Raw genomic sequence first — 17552 nt, 5'->3', positions numbered from 1 at the left:
ACCAACTGTCAGAGTTGAGTGGAGAGGAGCCTCTTGTAGCTGTAGGTGTAGGAAACATGCGGCAGTCCTGAGCAGTTAGGAAGCCTAGATCAGTTGCAAAGTCTAACAGAAAGAAGGTTCTGTTGCTAGGTAGTTTGTACAGTAGAGATGTGGACCAGCAGTTGCAGGAAGTGTTGGGGAGTGAGTACCAGGTCACCAGCATTGTGAAACCTAGTGCAGGACTGGCTCAGGTGACTGACAGCATAGGGGAGTTATGTAGGAAATTTACGAAGGAGGACAGGTAGTGATAGTGGATGGAGTAGGCAACAGTCTTGATAGAGACGGGGAATATGATGTAGGTGGTGACCCGGTAACGATAGCTACTCAAACTGGTGGCATTAATGTGCATTTCCTGCAACTGTTTAAGCAGCATCATCATCAGCCTCACCTTAATTCGGCTGTTAGTCACGTTAACATGGGGCTGGGGAGGGCACTGATAGCAGTGTGTGTGGGTCACATCTCAGTGGCGCCAGTTCGGTCTATCAGTAGATCGGGTTTCACTGGGCATGGCCTGCACCTCAATAGGTATGGGAAGGGGAGGCTGGCAAAGGTTGTAGGTGACAGTGTAGTGGGTGGTGGTGGGATCACTCATGGAAAATTCCTGTGGTAGTTGGTGTTAGAGCTGCACCTTTTTTCAGACTGAAGTCAGCTGATAGGCATACCTGCTTAAAGGAAGTCCCTCTACTAAGATATCACCTTCAGAGGATGTCATTTTACCAAATAGAGAAGGAATTAGCACATTTCATCAAAATATAAGAGGTATTAGAGATAAAGTTGTTAACTGCTTATGGTATAGATGTTGACTCTGAAATTATTGGTATATCGGAGCACCACTTAAATAATTTGACAATTCAGAAGCTTCCTTTACCAGGATGCAGATTAGCTGGTCATTTTTAATGGAGTTCCTTGTGGAGTGAGTACATAAATGTATCACGGCACTGCACTGAGCAGATATTTGGATGTTGTGCAGGGCCAGTTGAATTTAGTGAAACTGAACTTCTAATTGTTGTTGTTTATAGGTCCCCTAACACTGACTGCAGAGCATTTCTGTTCAAGCTAGAGAGGGTACTTGATTCACTTTATAGGAACTACTAGAAAATAGTTATATGTGGTGACTTCAATATTAATTGAGTATATGATGGTACAAGAAAAAGGATGTTGGTAGATCTCCTAAATTCATAAGATCTGATGCAGATTGTGTTTTTTCCAACTAGGGTGCAGGGGAACAGTATCACAGCCATACAGTATTTTTATTCATTCTTCTTTAGTAGATGGGCATTCTGTTAGTAAAAGGGTGAATGGGCTTTCAGACCATTATACACAAATTTTAACACTAAAAGGCTTTTATACTTGAACAAATGTCACATACATTTACCAAGTATGTAGGAAAGTTAATCCAGTGGCAGTAGAGAGTTTTTTAAAACTCATCAAAGAACAAGAGTGGCAGGATGTTTATAATTCTGATAACAGATGACAAATACAATGCTTTCCTTAAAACATTTCTCATGTTCTTTGAGAGTTGCTTTCCATTAGAATGTTCCAGCAGTAATAGGAGTCAGGGTGGCTGCCTAATGGGAAAAGGATATCATGTAGAACAAAGTGGGAATTATATCAAAATGTTAGAATTAGTCACAATCAAGTTATTGTAGCCCATTACAAACGGTATTGTTAGGTGCTTAAAAATGTTATTAGGAAGGCAAAGAGTATGTGGTATGCAAATAGAATAGCTAATTAACAGGATAAAATTAAAACCATATGGTCAGTTGTGAAGGAAGTGTCTGGTCAGCAGCATAAGGTCGACGATATAAAGTCAGTTCGCAGTAAAAATATTTCTGTTACTGATAAATCAGATGTGTGTACAGTATTTAACACTCATTTTCTGAATATTGCTGGTGAATTAAATAAAAATTTAGTTTCTACATGGAATCGTATTACATTCTTGCAAATCCCTTTCCGAGACTGATGTCTGAAAGACTCGTCTGTGATACCGACAAGGGGAAGATTGAGTCAATAATTAAATCACTGAATACTAAGGACTCTCATGGTTATGATGGAGTGTCAGCAGATTATTAAAATACTGTGCTGCACATTTTAGCCCTGTATTTAGCCATATTTGTAATTTTTCCTTTAGGAATGGTCGGTTTCCTGAACGATTAAAGTACTCAGTAATAATGCCGCCTTATAAAAATGGAGAAAGGGATAATGTAGATAATTTTAGACCTATATCTATGTCATCAGCGTTTGTAAAAGTTATTGAAAAGACTGTGTATGTATGGATAATTGATCGTTTTATGTCACACGATTTCCTGTCAAATGTACATTTCGGCTTTAGAAGTCGTTTAATAACTGAAAATGCTATATTCTCTTCTCTATGAGGTACTGGGTTGGTTAAACAAAAGGTTTCAAATGCTAGGAATATTTTTTTATTTAAATAAGGCATCTGATTATGTTGTTCACAAAATATTGCTCCAAAAGTTGGACCACTACGGAATACGGGGAGTGGCTCACAATTATTTCACCTCTTACTTTAGCAACAGACAGCACTGTACTCACAGTGCTGAGAATGACTGTGATGTGGTGTGTGAGTGGGGTACAGTCAAATGGGGGATGCCCCATGGATCAGTGTTGGGACCACTCCTATTCCTTATTTATATAAATGATTTGCCCTCTAGTATTACGGGTAACTCTAAAATATTACTGTTTGCTGATGACACTAACCTTGTAGTAAAGGATGTTGTGTGCAACATTGGCTCAGTTTCAAATAGTGTAGTACATGACCCAAGTTCATGGCTTGTAGAAAATAAACTAATGCTAAATCACAGTAAGAGTCAGTTTTTACAGTTTTTAACAGACAATTGAACAAAACCTGCCATTTTAATTTCATAGAATGGGCATATGAAACTGAACAGTTCAGATTTCTAGGTGTTCAGATAGGTAGTAAACTTTCGTGGAAAGCCCACGTTTAGGATCTTGTTCAGAGACTTTGTGCGGCCATTTTTAATATTCAAATGGTATCTGATGTGAGTGAGTGTTTGGCATGAAAATTAGTCTACTTTGATTATTTTCATTCGCTTATGCCATATTGCATTATATTTTTGGGTAACTCTTACCATTATAAAAGGATATTTTTGGCTCAGAAATGGGTGGTTCGGGCAGTAAGTTGTGTAAGTTTGTGAACCTCTTGTTGACTCCTGTTCATTAGTCTGGGTATTCTCACATAGGCCTCTCAGTACATATATTCTTTACTGTCATTTCTTGTTAACAATACCAGCTTATTCACTCATTTAATACTCAGCGGAAATCAAACCTGCATTTGGATCTGACTTCTGTAACTCATGTGCAGAAAGATGTGCATTATACTGCTGCATCCATTTTCTATAAGCTAGCACAAGAATTCAAAAATCTTAGCAGTAGTCCACAGTTTCAAATTGAATCTGAATAGTTTCCTCATGGGTCACTCCTTCTATGTTGTCGAGGAGTTCCTTGAAAAATGAAGCTGATTCTTGTTGTATTGCTGAGTGCATGTACTTAAACTGATGGCTTGACTTATTTTTATCTGGTATTACTTTTACATTGAAATATTATGTACTGACACGTTCCGTCACCTTGGAGATTTGGTCTTCAGTTTGGTCCTACGGAACATGATGTGTAAATAAAAAATAAAAATAACGCTTTTGCTACAGTAAGTCGATGGTCATCTTCACGAACGCCTTCATCAAGGTGATTGGCAGCTTGAAAGGTGCGATGTGTCATGCACACAGGTTTGTGGTAGCAGTATTATGCTATAAGAGATATTCTCCTTCACTTGCCTGGGACATTTAGTAGTAAGTGATAACTGTGAATCACCCACATTGCTTCGTGTTCGGTGTCTTCCCCGACGGCAGTGTCATCTTTCAGCAATATAATTGCCTGTGCGACAGTGGTTAGGGGGAGCATTATAGTGGACTCTCATTGGTGTATCGGCGACCAAATTCACATGACGAAAATCCTTTGGAACCCACCTGGGTCACTATCGGGCACCATCATCGCATATGCAGATCAGCCGCTTGTTATTTATGCGAATTACATGACTTGTGAGTAGAGACAAAGTGCCACATACCTCCACAAAGCTTACCGATTCTGGATATGCAGAATCAGTGATGTATTTTGTTCCAAAGATGGAGAAATAAGGTGTTGTCTCATCGGTGTGTATGACCTGTAAACATGTTGGCATAGAGCAGTCATATTTGAATGACAATGGCAGTGTTGTGGATTTATTTGTAGACAGTATCTTTAATATAGAAATAGTTGCGAGTGAGAATACAGTTAGTCCTGTTTACCATGGTGCAAGAGGTACATCTCGAATCAGCCAGTTGTCAGAGATGGTAGCATTCGACATCAGCAACATTGTGAGGATTGGGGTACTGATACAGAGGGAAGTGGCATCGGCATTGGTAAACAGGGAGACAGGTGGTGAAATGCCAGGAATTGTTGAGAACCAGTGATAAGAGTGATTAGCACCTCTGAGTCAAAGGATAGGCTATGAACAGTAGGTTGAAGATGTTGGTCTAAAAAGGCAGGGAGCTTCTCAGTGAGAGTAAAGTAAAAAGCCACAGTTAGATGTCCTGAGTGGTTTGACCAATATATCTTAGATAATCTTGTAGGGGCCAAGTGAGGTGTGGGAGGGATGATGGAGATGGATTGTGAAGAGACAATTATGAAATTGACCTAATGATTTAAGTAGAGATAGGAGGTCGTACAGGTGCAGAGAGGACCCGATCTGAAGGGAATTTTTCTGACGAAAGATATTTCCCTAGTATTCTACTGGTAAACCAAAGTGTGCAACCTGCTTTACCTACAACTGAGCTAATGCGATCATTCCATTTCATATCCCTACCGTGTCGCAATAGGTATTTGTACGAGCTGACGAATTTGAATTGTGCATCACTGATACTGTAGTTGTGGGACACTTCAATTTTTATTCATATTGTGAAGTATGCAGTTTTACATTTTTGAACATTTAAAGCAAGTTACCAATCATTGCACCACTCTAAAAAAAATTTCAAGATTCAGCTGAATATTTGTGCAGCTTTCTGAAGGCAGTACTAATCTAATCTACCGGACGAGCCAGAAGTTGCTGTACACCTGTTATGTCAAAAACCTTACAGGAATGGGGAAACTCTAATATTCCAGTTGGATACAGGTGAGTTGATCTATATTTTACGGTATGTACCGAACATGGGTGCCATCTTAAAATTGGCCATCTTGAACCTAAACAATGTAGGAAAAGACAGATTGCTACTTTCTGTATAGAAGACATGTCCAGCTGCAGACAGACACAATTAAGACACTCACATATAGCTGTCAGCCACCGCCTTCACCAGTAAAACACACACACACACACACACACACACACACACACACACACACACACACACACACACACCATTCACGCATACACACCTCAAGCACACACGACCACCAACTCGAGCATCTTGGGCTGGAATGCAACATCATATAGGATGCAAGCGGCAATCTGTAGAGGGTGCTGTATGGGTGGGGAGAGAGGCAAAAGCTATTTGGTGGAGTGTGCAGGGACTGGAATGCCAACAGGTGCAGCAGCAGAAGGTTGCGGGGTAAGGAGGTGGGAAAAGAGGAACAAAAAATGAGAGGAGGAGGAGGGAAAGATGGGTGGATACCTTGACAGGGGGCAACAAATAAACAGGGTGGAAGATGAGAGTGGGGAGGAGACGATAGAACAGAGGCGGTGGAAACCGTCGGATGGAGGACACGCGACCAGTATGTTACTGTAGGATGAGGCAGAGTTAGTTACAGGAGTGGAGAATGTGTCGTTAGGATAACTCCCATCTGCATACTCCAGAAAAGCTGTTGGTGGAGGGAAGGATCCAGACGGCTCAAGTAGTGCAGCAGTCATTGTTGTGTTCAGCTGGGTGTTGTGCCACAGGGTGGTCTACTTTGGTGGCCGTTAACCCTGGTGGACCATTAGTTGGTATCTGTACCGATATAAAAAGCTGTGCAATGTTTGCAGCAGCGCTGATAAATGACTGGTGGCCTCTTATGGGGTAAATAAACATGTGTCAGGACTGGACTAGGAAGTGCTGGGTTGATGTATTCTGCTTTACTACCCGAGCCATCTGGATCCTTCCCTCCACCAGCAGCTTTTCTTAACTGTGGAGGTGAGAGTTACCCTTATGACACAGTCTCCGCTCCTGTAAATATCCCAGCCTCGACCTGTGGTAACGTACTGTCCACACACCCTCCACTCGACAGTTTCCACCCCGTCTGTCCTATTGTCTCCTCCCCACTCTCGTTTCTCACCCCGTTTATTTGCAGCCCCCTGCCAATGCATCTGCCCATCTTTCCTCACTTCTCTCCTTCTTTGCTCCTTCTTTCCCCAACTCCTTGCCTGACAACCTCCCAGTGCTGCACCTCTCGACAGTCGACTCCCTGGAACTCTGCCAGACAGTGTTCGCCTCTCTCCCCACCCGTACCCTACTATCCCTTCCATGTCCCCACACTGTGCAGATTCCTGCTTGCATCCCACGTGATGTTGCATTCCGGCCCCAGATTCTGGAGTTGACAGTCGTGTGTGCATGAGGTGTGCGTACTTGTGTTTCTCTCTCTCTCTCTCTCTCTCTCTCTCTCTCTCTCTCTCTCTCTCTCTCTCTCTCTCTGTGTGTGTGTGTGTGTGTGTGTGTGTGTGTGTGTGTGTGTGTGTGTGTGTGTGTTTTTACTAACAAAGGCTGTGGCCAAAAATTACATGACTGTCTTTTAATTGTGCCTGTCTACAACTTGATGTGTCTTCTTTACGATAAACAGCAATCTGTCTTTTCCTACATTGTTGAAATTCCTACATAGAGTTTCCATTGTTTCATCTTGAATCCAAGCCAGTTTTCTTAAATCGGAAGGGAGTTGTGTGATACATCGTGTGACATAAGCATTTTCTGACAAAAGCATTCCTGTAAACATGTTTGAAATAGCAGTTATGGTTCAGGTAACTGAAGATGGCTTTGACCAAAAAAGAGAGAACTGAGGTTATTTTAATGTCTGTAGAATGGAGTGTCCATGTTGTAGTGGGAGATTTTAACAACCAGCTCCCAGACAGACCTCCAATTGCTCACAACACTGACAGATTCTTAATTTCCGAATTCATAGAAAGTGGGACTGTGGCTAAGGGACAGAGTGGCCACCCAAAACTGCTACTGATGATACAACCCCGAGAGTGGTTTTGACATTCTTTGTGAAGAGCCCACACTGGAGCACATAACGTTTGTCAACAGAATGTGGAATTAGCCAGGCATCTATCCTATGAATCCTTCGTGCTTACTGATAGCATCCATTCGAGATTCGGCTACTCTGGCACCTAGCAGGGGATGAAACACACAGACGTATGCAGTTTTGCATATGTGGGCCCCAGAGCAAGTTCAACAAGATCGCTCTTTTGCACAAGGTATCTTGTTCAGTGATGAAACAAACTTTTTTGTCAGTGGTGAAGTCAACCATCACAACCACAGATACTGGAGTGACCAGAATTCACATTGGATGGAACTGTGCGAGGTAGTTGCTGACATAAAGATTAAGGTGTGGTGTGGAAGTTGACCCATTTTCATGGACCAGAACCTAAATGCTCAACACTATCTGGAAATGCTGCAAGAAGCGGTGTTTCTGTTAGTTCTTAGTGAAGATGGCAGCTTTCCCTCTTAGTTTCAACAGGATGGGTCTCCACCTCATAAGAGCAGTTGTTACTCAGTGGTTAGATGGTCAGTTTTGTGGACATTGGTTTGGCTGATGTGGTTCCATGGAGTGGCCACCCAGATCACCCGATCTTGCTCCACTTTTATCTGTTGCAACCTGTATATGTGGAGACAATAAGGAACAGACACCATCTCGAGAAATGCATTGAAGAAGCATTTGCTGGCATTTCTGTGGAAAACCTATGTGAATGCATGACAGTTGGATTCAGTGCCTTCAAATGTGCATTGACCGAGAGGGACACAGTGTTGAACTTATTAAATGACTGTCCTTTATGACGAACAGTCCACTCTGTAATTTCTACCAAAATCTGATTGCAGGAATGAACATGTCAGAAAATGCTGATATTATTTGATATGTCACATGGACCCCCCCCCCCCCCCTTTTACATAAAGAAACTTAGATTCAAGATGGCCGATTTCAAGATGGCACCCATGTTCAGTGCATAGCATAAAAGATGGACCACCTCACCCATACCTTGCTGGAAAATTTTGGTTTCCCCATTCCTGCAGGGTTTTTTGATGTAACGGGGTGTACTGAGACTTCCAACCCACCCGGTATAGATAACTGCATCATCTGAGGCTATTATTAATATTGTGTGCAAGATCATTAACGTACAACATGAAAACCTAAGGGCCCAACACCTTTCTCTGGAGCATACCCAAAGTTACTTCTATACTTGTTGAGCAGTCTCCACCCCAGATACAGTGCTGTGCCTTCCCCACCAAGAAATCGTTTTCTCAATTACAAATTGCAATTTATACCCCATACATATATAACAAATTGCCTGTTGTCTTCTGTCTCATGTTCTTTGACTCTCAATTGTTTGATGTTTTGCTGACATTTAGCCGTCAAGACTGGCTCGCATTGTCAAACCTGACTCTTCATTACTGGTGGTGTACTGGAATTGAGTTTGCAGCTGCAGATTATATGTACCTGTTACCAACATTTGAGTGCAGAAGCCATCAGGCAATTTATCCAAATGGTCAAGAATGCATCAACATGTTTGTGCTGCATATATCTTCAGCAGTACTCACATTAGCGGCCATCCCTCATTGCTGGTTGCACCGTATTCTGTATATGATGCTGTACTTCTTATTCTGGTCTACATTGGCACTTCTTATAATTCCCACATCAACTTGTTCTGTGGTGCTTCACTGTCTCCCAGAACAGTTGTTGGTGCACTTTTTTCCTACTTGTTTGCTAATTCTGTTGTTGGTCTTCTCTGTCACCAAAGGTTTCTCTTTGCTCACTTATATCCAAAGAAGTTTTCAAACCTCTATGTGGGAACACAGTTGAATAATGTACATATCGACATGTCTTTAGAGTCTACCTTCATATTCTAGTTTTGAATGTGGGTTCAGTTTCAGACCACGGTTGTAGGCGCACAGTTTCTAATAATTTCAGTGCCATTCTACCTATTTTTCTCAAAGTCCCACTGTGAAATTGACCATCTCCAACACTTGCTAACCCCCCATGCTAGAAATTAGGTGGATTAGACCCTACCATTATTAATGAAAAGATAACTGAAGCAGGGCACCTATGACGACATAAGAAAGGCAAAAATAGTGGAAAATTATCAAGTTATGTACAGGAATCTTCCTGACAATATTTGGGAATAACCACGGGTACCCCTGTACATTATTTGCACAAGTGGAGTTGTTTCAAGGGTCACCCTCACTGAATTTGTTTGCACCGTCTCTTTAAAATGTAAATTAAAGAATGCAATAAGAGGTGCTCACGTCAGTTGTGTGTTAACTGCTCATTACACATGGAAGCAACTTTTAGCGACATTCAATATGGCTGCAAGGAAAAAAGTGTCAACACAGCACTGTAATACATATAGTGTAATAATTTTCTGCTTTTCACCAAACAGTAGAAGCACTGAGTCTTCAACAGGCAAGCACTGAGTATTCAACAGGCACACACACACACACACACACACACACACACACACACACAAAAAAAAAAAAAAAAAAAAAAAAAAAAAAAAAAAAAAAATATTTTAGCTTTCAGACAAATGTAGCTGCACTGTGTGTGTGTGTGTGTGTGTGTGTGTGTGTGTGTGTGTGTGTTAAAGAATTTCTCCAAAAGCTAGCAAAGCTGTCATCCCTTTTTGTGTGCCTCTAAATGACTCAGCATGTAACTATGTAACTATTTGGTTGTGGTCTCCCAAACTCCTTGATTATTTGCATTCTACCAAAACTTACGTTACCATGTTTATTTTTCTACTTCATGTTACCAGCATGAGGGGCATTCAATAAGTAACCCAATACATTTTTTTCTCAACCAGTTTCATTTGAAAAAAATGCAGAATTTATTGTGGAACATTGTGGAATATTCCTGCTTCAACCCCTGTAGTTTCATAAAGTTCCAATAGGTGGCGGCTCTATACATAGCCTTCAATGTGGCATATGTAACAGAGATGTGGAGTTCTCACTGAATTCATTTTGGTGGAAAACCAGAGCATCGAAAGTATTCATAGATACTTGCAGAATGTCTACGGCAAGCTGGCAGTGAAAAGAAGCAGGACGAGTCATCGGGTGAGGTACCTGTCATCGTCGCAACGAGGTGCAAACCTGTCTGATCTCCCGTGTGCCAGCTGGCCGTACATGGCTGTGACTCCTGCAATGTTGAAACATTGGGACTCACTCATTTGAGGTGATTGTTGAATCACAGCTGAACAACTTACTGCTCAGCTGGACATCTCTGTTGATAGTTCTGACACACTTGTCCACCAGTGGGGATACTCAAAGATGTTTGCCCTCTGGGTTTCTCATTACCTAGCAGAACCCCATAAAGAGCTTCTGTCTGTTTGACTCAATGAAGGATGCACTATGCAGGAATCAGTATACGAATTATGAAAAGGGTATCAGTGCAGCAAGACATTGACTCTGACATCGATCAGTAGGGTGCTACCATGTAGGCATACAGGCCCTCTCAGTGTGGTGGTATAAGGCCATCACATTGAATGGAGATCGTTGAAAAATGGGGTTAAAAAAAAAGTGTTTCATTACTTATTGATTGCCCCTAGTATTATGTAATCTCTATTTTTATTGTAATTATATCATCATGAATACCCTTATAGATTTGAATGGAAAGTGATAGCAGATTCTTGGTCTTAAAAAGTTTTATCATGACATCATGATAAGTTAAAACTTGCCAATTCTTTCTCCAAAAGAACACAGGTGAATGTTATTACACATAGAAACCATTTTTTCTGTTGTGAAAGGTGGAGATGACTGCAAGTTTCACACCTTCGATTTGAGATGTGGCGTTAGTCAACCAACAGTAGCAAATAAGAGTCACGAAACAGGTGTGACGAGCCTACACTGCAATGCAATGCATCCCAATACATTGGCTTCAGGAAGGTATGTTCTGTGGCATAAATCATATGACATTATATATAAAAATTTGGCCTGCAATATTTTTTTCTTGTGCAGTTATGTGCAAATTTGATATTCCCAATGTCTTCCATCACAAACATATATATTTTTTATTTTATATCTGTTGATCAAGGATTTATTAGGGTAGTAAACAAAACACACACACACTCACTCACTCTGTCTTTCATACTTACTGCTTTGATTTCATTTCGTTTTATTGACATGCAAGCACAGCCTTGGCTCAGGGTTGGGGTACAATACTTATACAATCCTCAATGTCTGTAATCCTCACTTCCATACCAATATTGTTAAATGCAGAATTAACTCTATTGGTTATATTTCCAGGCAACTAAACCATTGAACCAATTTTGACGAAATGTGGTATGGAGATAGCTTGAACCATGAGCAGAACCACTAAGAGGATGAAGGAAAGAATGGAATATCTTTTTCTCACCTCAGTGAACATAAACCGAGTTAAAAAATTATTAAATTTGTAGCAAACTGTATATGCCTTACACGTACAGATGCCAATGCCCCTCCGCAGGCACCACTCAGCAGCAGTGCTGTTTGTTGCCATGTGTTGCATCAGGGCCCACTGTGAGCTGTGCTTACCAGAAGAGGCAGATACATGAATGCAGTTGACGTTATTGCGTGTACAATAGCTTACTGGGTTACCTTTACTCGTCATAACTGAACTATCGATTTGCGAGCATAGCTGTGGGTAACAGGCGGTATTAAATAATTGTTAAACTTAAATAAAATGTCTCTGATTTCTTAAACTAAATTTAACATAGGACCATTAATATGAATGCTTCTACTTTGTAAAAAGCTTTTGACATTTCTTTTTAATCATCTAGGATATAGTAATAATTATTTTGATTCATTGTGGTTTAACAAATTTCGTTATTTTTCTACATTGTATGTTGTTATGACCAGAAATGCTCAATTGCATTACCATTTTTAAGTCACATAGATCTACCAAATTTAGACTGACTTTTTTGTTACTGTTTTATTCGCACAAATTTTTATAGACAAACCTGCAGTTAACATTCATGTTTATTCAATATTCTGGCTACAAGCCACTCCTAATGATCAAACTCCCCAAGACACTATCCAAATTGAACCCTGCCTGGAACAGTTCCGTCCTCCATCACAACGGGACCCACCTCCTCTTCCTCAAGATCACCCTCTCCAAACCTTCCAGGAATTTCTCACCTCCAGCATTGCCTCTCAATCTTTCTTGAAAAACCTTAATCCTACTCCCAACATCACCACAACCAAAGCCCAGGCTATCCGTGATCTGAAAGCTGACCGATCCATCATCATTCTTCCGGCTGACAAGGGTTTCACGACCATGGTACTTGATCGTCGGGAGTATGTGGCTGAGGGACTGCGTCAGCTTTCAGACAACTCTACATACAACGTTTGCCAAGGTAATCCCATTCCTGATGTCCAGGTGGAGCTTCAAGGAATCCTCAGAACCTTAGGCCCCCTACAAAACCTTTCACCTGACTCCATCAAACTCCTGACCCCACCGACACCTCGCACTCCTACCTTCTACCTACTTCCTAAAATTCACAAACCCAAACATCCTGGCCGCCCCAGTGTAGCTGGTTACCAAGCCCCCACAGAACGTATCTCTGCCTACATAGATCAACACCTTCAACCCATTACATGCAGTCTCCCATCCTTCATCAAAGATACCAACCACTTTCTCGAACGCCTGAAATCCTTACCCAGTCTGTTACCCCCGGAAACCATCCTTGTAACCATTGATGCCACTTCCCTATACACAAATATCCCGCACGTCCAGGGCCTCACTGCAATGGAGCACTTCCTTTCACGCCAATCACCTGCCACCCTACTTAAAACGTCTTTCCTCATCACCTTAGCCAGCTTCATCCTGACCCACAACTTCTTCACTTTTGAAGGCCAGACAAACCTACAATTAAAGGGAACAGCCATGGGTACCAGGATGGCACCCTCGTATGCCAACCTATTTATGGGTCGCTTAGAGGAAGCCTTCTTGGTTACCCAAGCCTGCCAACCCAAAGTTTGGTACAGATATATTGATGACATCTTCATGATCTGGACTCACAGTGAAGAACAACTCCAGAATTTCCTCTCCAACCTCAACTCCTTTGGTTCCATCAGATTCACCTGGTCTTACTCCAAATCCCATGCCACTTTCCTTGATGTTGACCTCCATCTGTCCAATGGCCAGCTTCACACATCCGTCCACATCAAACCCACCAACAAGCAACAGTACCTCCATTATGACAGCTGCCACCCATTCCATATCAAACGGTCCCTTCCCTACAGCCCAGGCCTTCGTGGCAAACGAATCTGCTCCAGTCTTGAATCCCTGGACCATTACACCAACAACCTGAAAACAGCTTTCGCATCCCGCAACTACCCTCCCGACCTGGTACAGAAGCAAATAACCAGAGCCACTTCCTCATCCTCTCAAACCCAGAACCTCTCACAGAAGAACTCCAAAAGTGCCCCACTTGTGACAGGATACTTCCTGGGACTGGATCAGACTCTGAATGTGGCTCTCCAGCAGGGCGAGCCACATTCCTGCCCCGAAATGAGATCCATCCTTCATGAAATCCTCCCCACTCCACCAAGAGTGTCTTTCCGCCGTCCACCTAACCTTCGTAACCTCTTGGTTCATCCCTATGAAATCCCCAAACCACCTTCCCTACCCTCTGGCTCATACCCTTGTAACCGCACCCGGTGTAAAACCTGTCCTATGCACCCTCCCACTACCACCTACTCCAGTCCTATAACCCGGAAGGTGTACACGATCAAAGGCAGAGCCACGTGTGAAAGCACCCACGTGATTTACCAACTGACCTGCCTACACTGTGACGCTTTCTATGTGGGAATGACCAGCAACAAACTGTCCATTCGCATGAATGGACACAGGCAGACAGTGTTTGTTGGTAATGAGGATCACCCTGTGGCTAAGCATGCCTTGGTGCACGGCCAGCACATATTGGCACAGGGTTACACTGTCCGGGTTATCTGGATACTTCCCACCAACACCAACCTATCCGAACTCCGGAGATGGTAACTTGCCCTTCAATATATCCTCTCTTCTCATTATCCACCAGGCCTCAATCTCCGCTAATTTCAAGTTGCTGCCACTCATGCCTCACCTGTCATTCATCATCATCTTTGCCTCCACACTTCCGCCTCGACTGACATCTCTGCCCAAACTCTTTGCCTGTAAATATGTCTGCTTGTGTGTGTGTGTGTGTGTGTGTGTGTGTGTGTGTGTGTGTGTGTGTGTGTGTGTGTGTACGCGCGAGTATATACCTATCCTTTTTTCCCCCTAAGGTAAGTCTTTCCGCTCCCGGGATTGGAATGACTCCTTACCTTCTCCCTTAAAACCCACATCCTTTCATCTTCCTTTTCCTTCCCTCTTTCCTGACGAAGCAGCCGCCGGTTGCGAAAGCTCGAAATTTTGTGTGTGTGTGTTTGTGTGTTATTTTATTGTGCCTGTCTACCGGCGTTTTCCCTCTTGGTAAGTCTTGGAATCTTTGTGTGTGTGTGTGTGTGTGTGTGTGTGTGTGTGTGTGTGTGTGTGTGTGTGTGTGTAAATGGCACAGTAACTGTTTATGTATGAACCAACACTTCCTCCTCCATACAAGATACAAGCCCTTTAAATCTCAGTGTTCAACCCCATATTAGGACATATGTGCATTCTACTGCACCACAAGCTCTTGCTTTTTCAGTTGTATTAAATATCTAGAGTTTGTCATACAGGCTGTTACAAAAAGGTACGGCCAAACTTTCAGGAAACATTCCTCACACACAAAGTAAGAAAATATGTTATGTGGACATGTATCCGGAAACGCTTACTTTCCATGTTAGAGCTCATTTTATTACTTCTCTTCAAATCACGTTAACCATGGGATGGAAACACACAACAACAGAACATACCAGTGTGACTTCAAACACTTTGTTACAGGAAATGTTCAAAATGTCCTCCCTTAGCGAGGATACATGCATCCACCCTCCGTCGCATGGAATCCCTGATGTAGCCCTGGAGAATGGCGTATTGTATCACAGCCGTCCACAATATGAGCATGAAGAGACCGTACATTTGGTACCGGGGTTGCGTAGACAAGAGCTTTCAAATGCCCCCATACATGAAAGTCAAGAGGGTTAATGTCAGAAGAGCGTGGAGGCCATGGAATTGGTCTGCCTCTACCAGTCCATCGGTCACCGAATCTGTTGTTGAGAAGCATACGAAGACTTCGACTGAAATGTGCAGGAACTCAATCGTGCATGAACCACATGTTGTGTTGTACTTGTAAAGGCACATGTTGTAGCAGCACAGGTAGAGTATCCCATATGAAATCATGGCGGTGAATTGAGGAAGTACAGTAGATACTGACGAAACTAAAATGAGCTCTAATATGGAAATTAAGAGTTTCCTGACACATGTCCACATAACGTCTTTTCTTTATTTGTGTGTGAGGAATGATTCCTGGAAGTTTGGCCGTACCTTTTTGTAACACCCTGTATATTGTTAGCTAACTATTTGTATCACCACTTCAATATTTGTCATAGAACATTGACTACCAACATTCTTTGCAAACTAGACGTCAGTTTACTACTTGTCATTCAGCTGTCATGAATCGCCAAATACTGATTCCAGACAACCCAATAATTTATAAAATGAGTAGTCAATAAGGTATGTGTGTTTTTTTTAATCTATGGAGATTCCCTATTTCATGCATTATATCAGATGGAAACTCAATGAAGAGCTTCACACTGTAGTAAAGACACTTACATTGTCCTGTACGTAAAGAGCGAAAATCTACATGGAAATTATTGTTCTGTCTGGCATTGTTGTAGTGTAAAACACAGTTTCTCAGAAACAGATTGCTAGTATTAGCAATAAACTCGTTGTTGTTGTTGTGGTCTTCAGTCCTGAGACTGGTTTGATGCGCTTCTCCATGCTTCCCTATCCTGTGCAAGTTTCTTCATCTTCCAGTACTTACTGCAACCTACATCCTTCTGAATCTGCTTAGGGTATTCATCTCTTGATCTCCCTCTACGATTTTTACCCTCCACGCTGCCCTCCAATGCTAAATTTGTGATCCCTTGCTGCCTCAGAACATGTCCTACCAACCGGTCTCTTCTTCTCGTCAAGTTATGCCACAGACTCCTCTTCTCCCCAATTCTATTCAATACCTCTTCTTTAGTTATGTGATCTACACATCTAATCTTCAGCATTCTACTGTAGCACCACATTTCGAAAGCTTCTATTCTCTTCCTGTCCATACTATTTATTGTCCATGTTTCACTTCCATACATGGCTACACTCCATACAAATACTTTCAGAAACGACTTCCTGACACTTAAATCTATACTCGATGTTAACAAATTTCTCTTCTTCAGAAACGCTTTCCTTGCCATTGCCAGTATACTTTTTGTATTTTCTCTACTTCAACCATCATCAGTTATTTTGCTCCCCAAATAGCAAAAAGTTTTGAATCGGGGACTGTTCACGGTGAGCGGGTCCCCATCTGTTCCTGACTTGCTCAGGGCCATGTCTTATCTTTACTGACTTGCAGGCCTGCCCTACTGGCAATCTTACATTACGAGCCTACCATTCTTCTGAGCTCTTCTCTCCTACTGCTCATTAGGATTATATCATCCACGTATGCCAGTCGAGTCATTGACATGTTGTCTAAGGGTATTCCAGTCAGGTCAATTTTCATAAATTCCCAGTCTATTTTTTCCAGCACAAGGTTAAATAATATTGGGGAGGGGAAGTCTCCCTGTCTGAGGCCAGTTCGAACTTTGAACTGTTCTGATAGACTGGTACTTGTCTGCACTTCACAGACTGTGTTCTAGATACAATGCCACCAAGCGAATTATTTTAGATGGAAACTCAAATTCTTTTAGTGCTCTGATTATAGTGCCCACATGTACACTCTCATAGGCATTTTTGAAGTCAATGAAGAGCATGTACTTGTCTGTATTACATTCCCAGCATTTCTCAGCTGTTTGACGTAGGGTAAATAGTTGGTCCATTCTTGATCTGCTGCATCTAAACCCTGTCATCTCCCAATACATACTGCAGCCTACATCCTTCTGAATGTGTTTAGTGTATTCATCTCTTGGTCTCCCTCTACGGTTTTTACCCTCCACACTGCCCTCCAATACCAAATTGGTGATCCCTTGATGCCTCAGAACATATTCTACCAACCGATCCCTTCTTCTTGTCAAGTTGTGCCACAAACTCCTCTTCTCCCAAATCCTATTCAGTACTTCCTCATTAGTTATGTGATCTACCCATCTAATCTTCAGCATTCTTCTGTAGCACCACATTTCAAAGGCTTCTATTCTCTT

At 42.1% G+C, this 17552-nt stretch overlaps 1 protein-coding gene across 11 annotated transcripts in view; it reads left to right on the top strand.

Annotated features, from left to right (window-relative positions):
* The window catches only part of LOC126336275 (diphthine methyltransferase), a 166429-nt gene that overhangs the window by 135832 nt on the left and 13045 nt on the right, over positions 1 to 17552 (top strand). For all 11 annotated transcript variants that reach the window (XM_049999770.1, XM_049999769.1, XM_049999777.1 and 8 more), the window contains one exon: positions 11024 to 11162. In XM_049999770.1, coding sequence (XP_049855727.1) covers positions 11024 to 11162 — 139 coding nt within the window. The remainder of the gene's footprint in view (positions 1 to 11023; positions 11163 to 17552) is intronic.

The sequence above is a fragment of the Schistocerca gregaria genome, chromosome 2 (genome assembly GCF_023897955.1).
Source record: "Schistocerca gregaria isolate iqSchGreg1 chromosome 2, iqSchGreg1.2, whole genome shotgun sequence".
NCBI classification, from domain to species: domain Eukaryota; kingdom Metazoa; phylum Arthropoda; class Insecta; order Orthoptera; family Acrididae; genus Schistocerca; species Schistocerca gregaria.
Note: the sequence above shows the minus strand (reverse complement) of the source record. Positions and strands in the feature narration are given on the sequence as shown.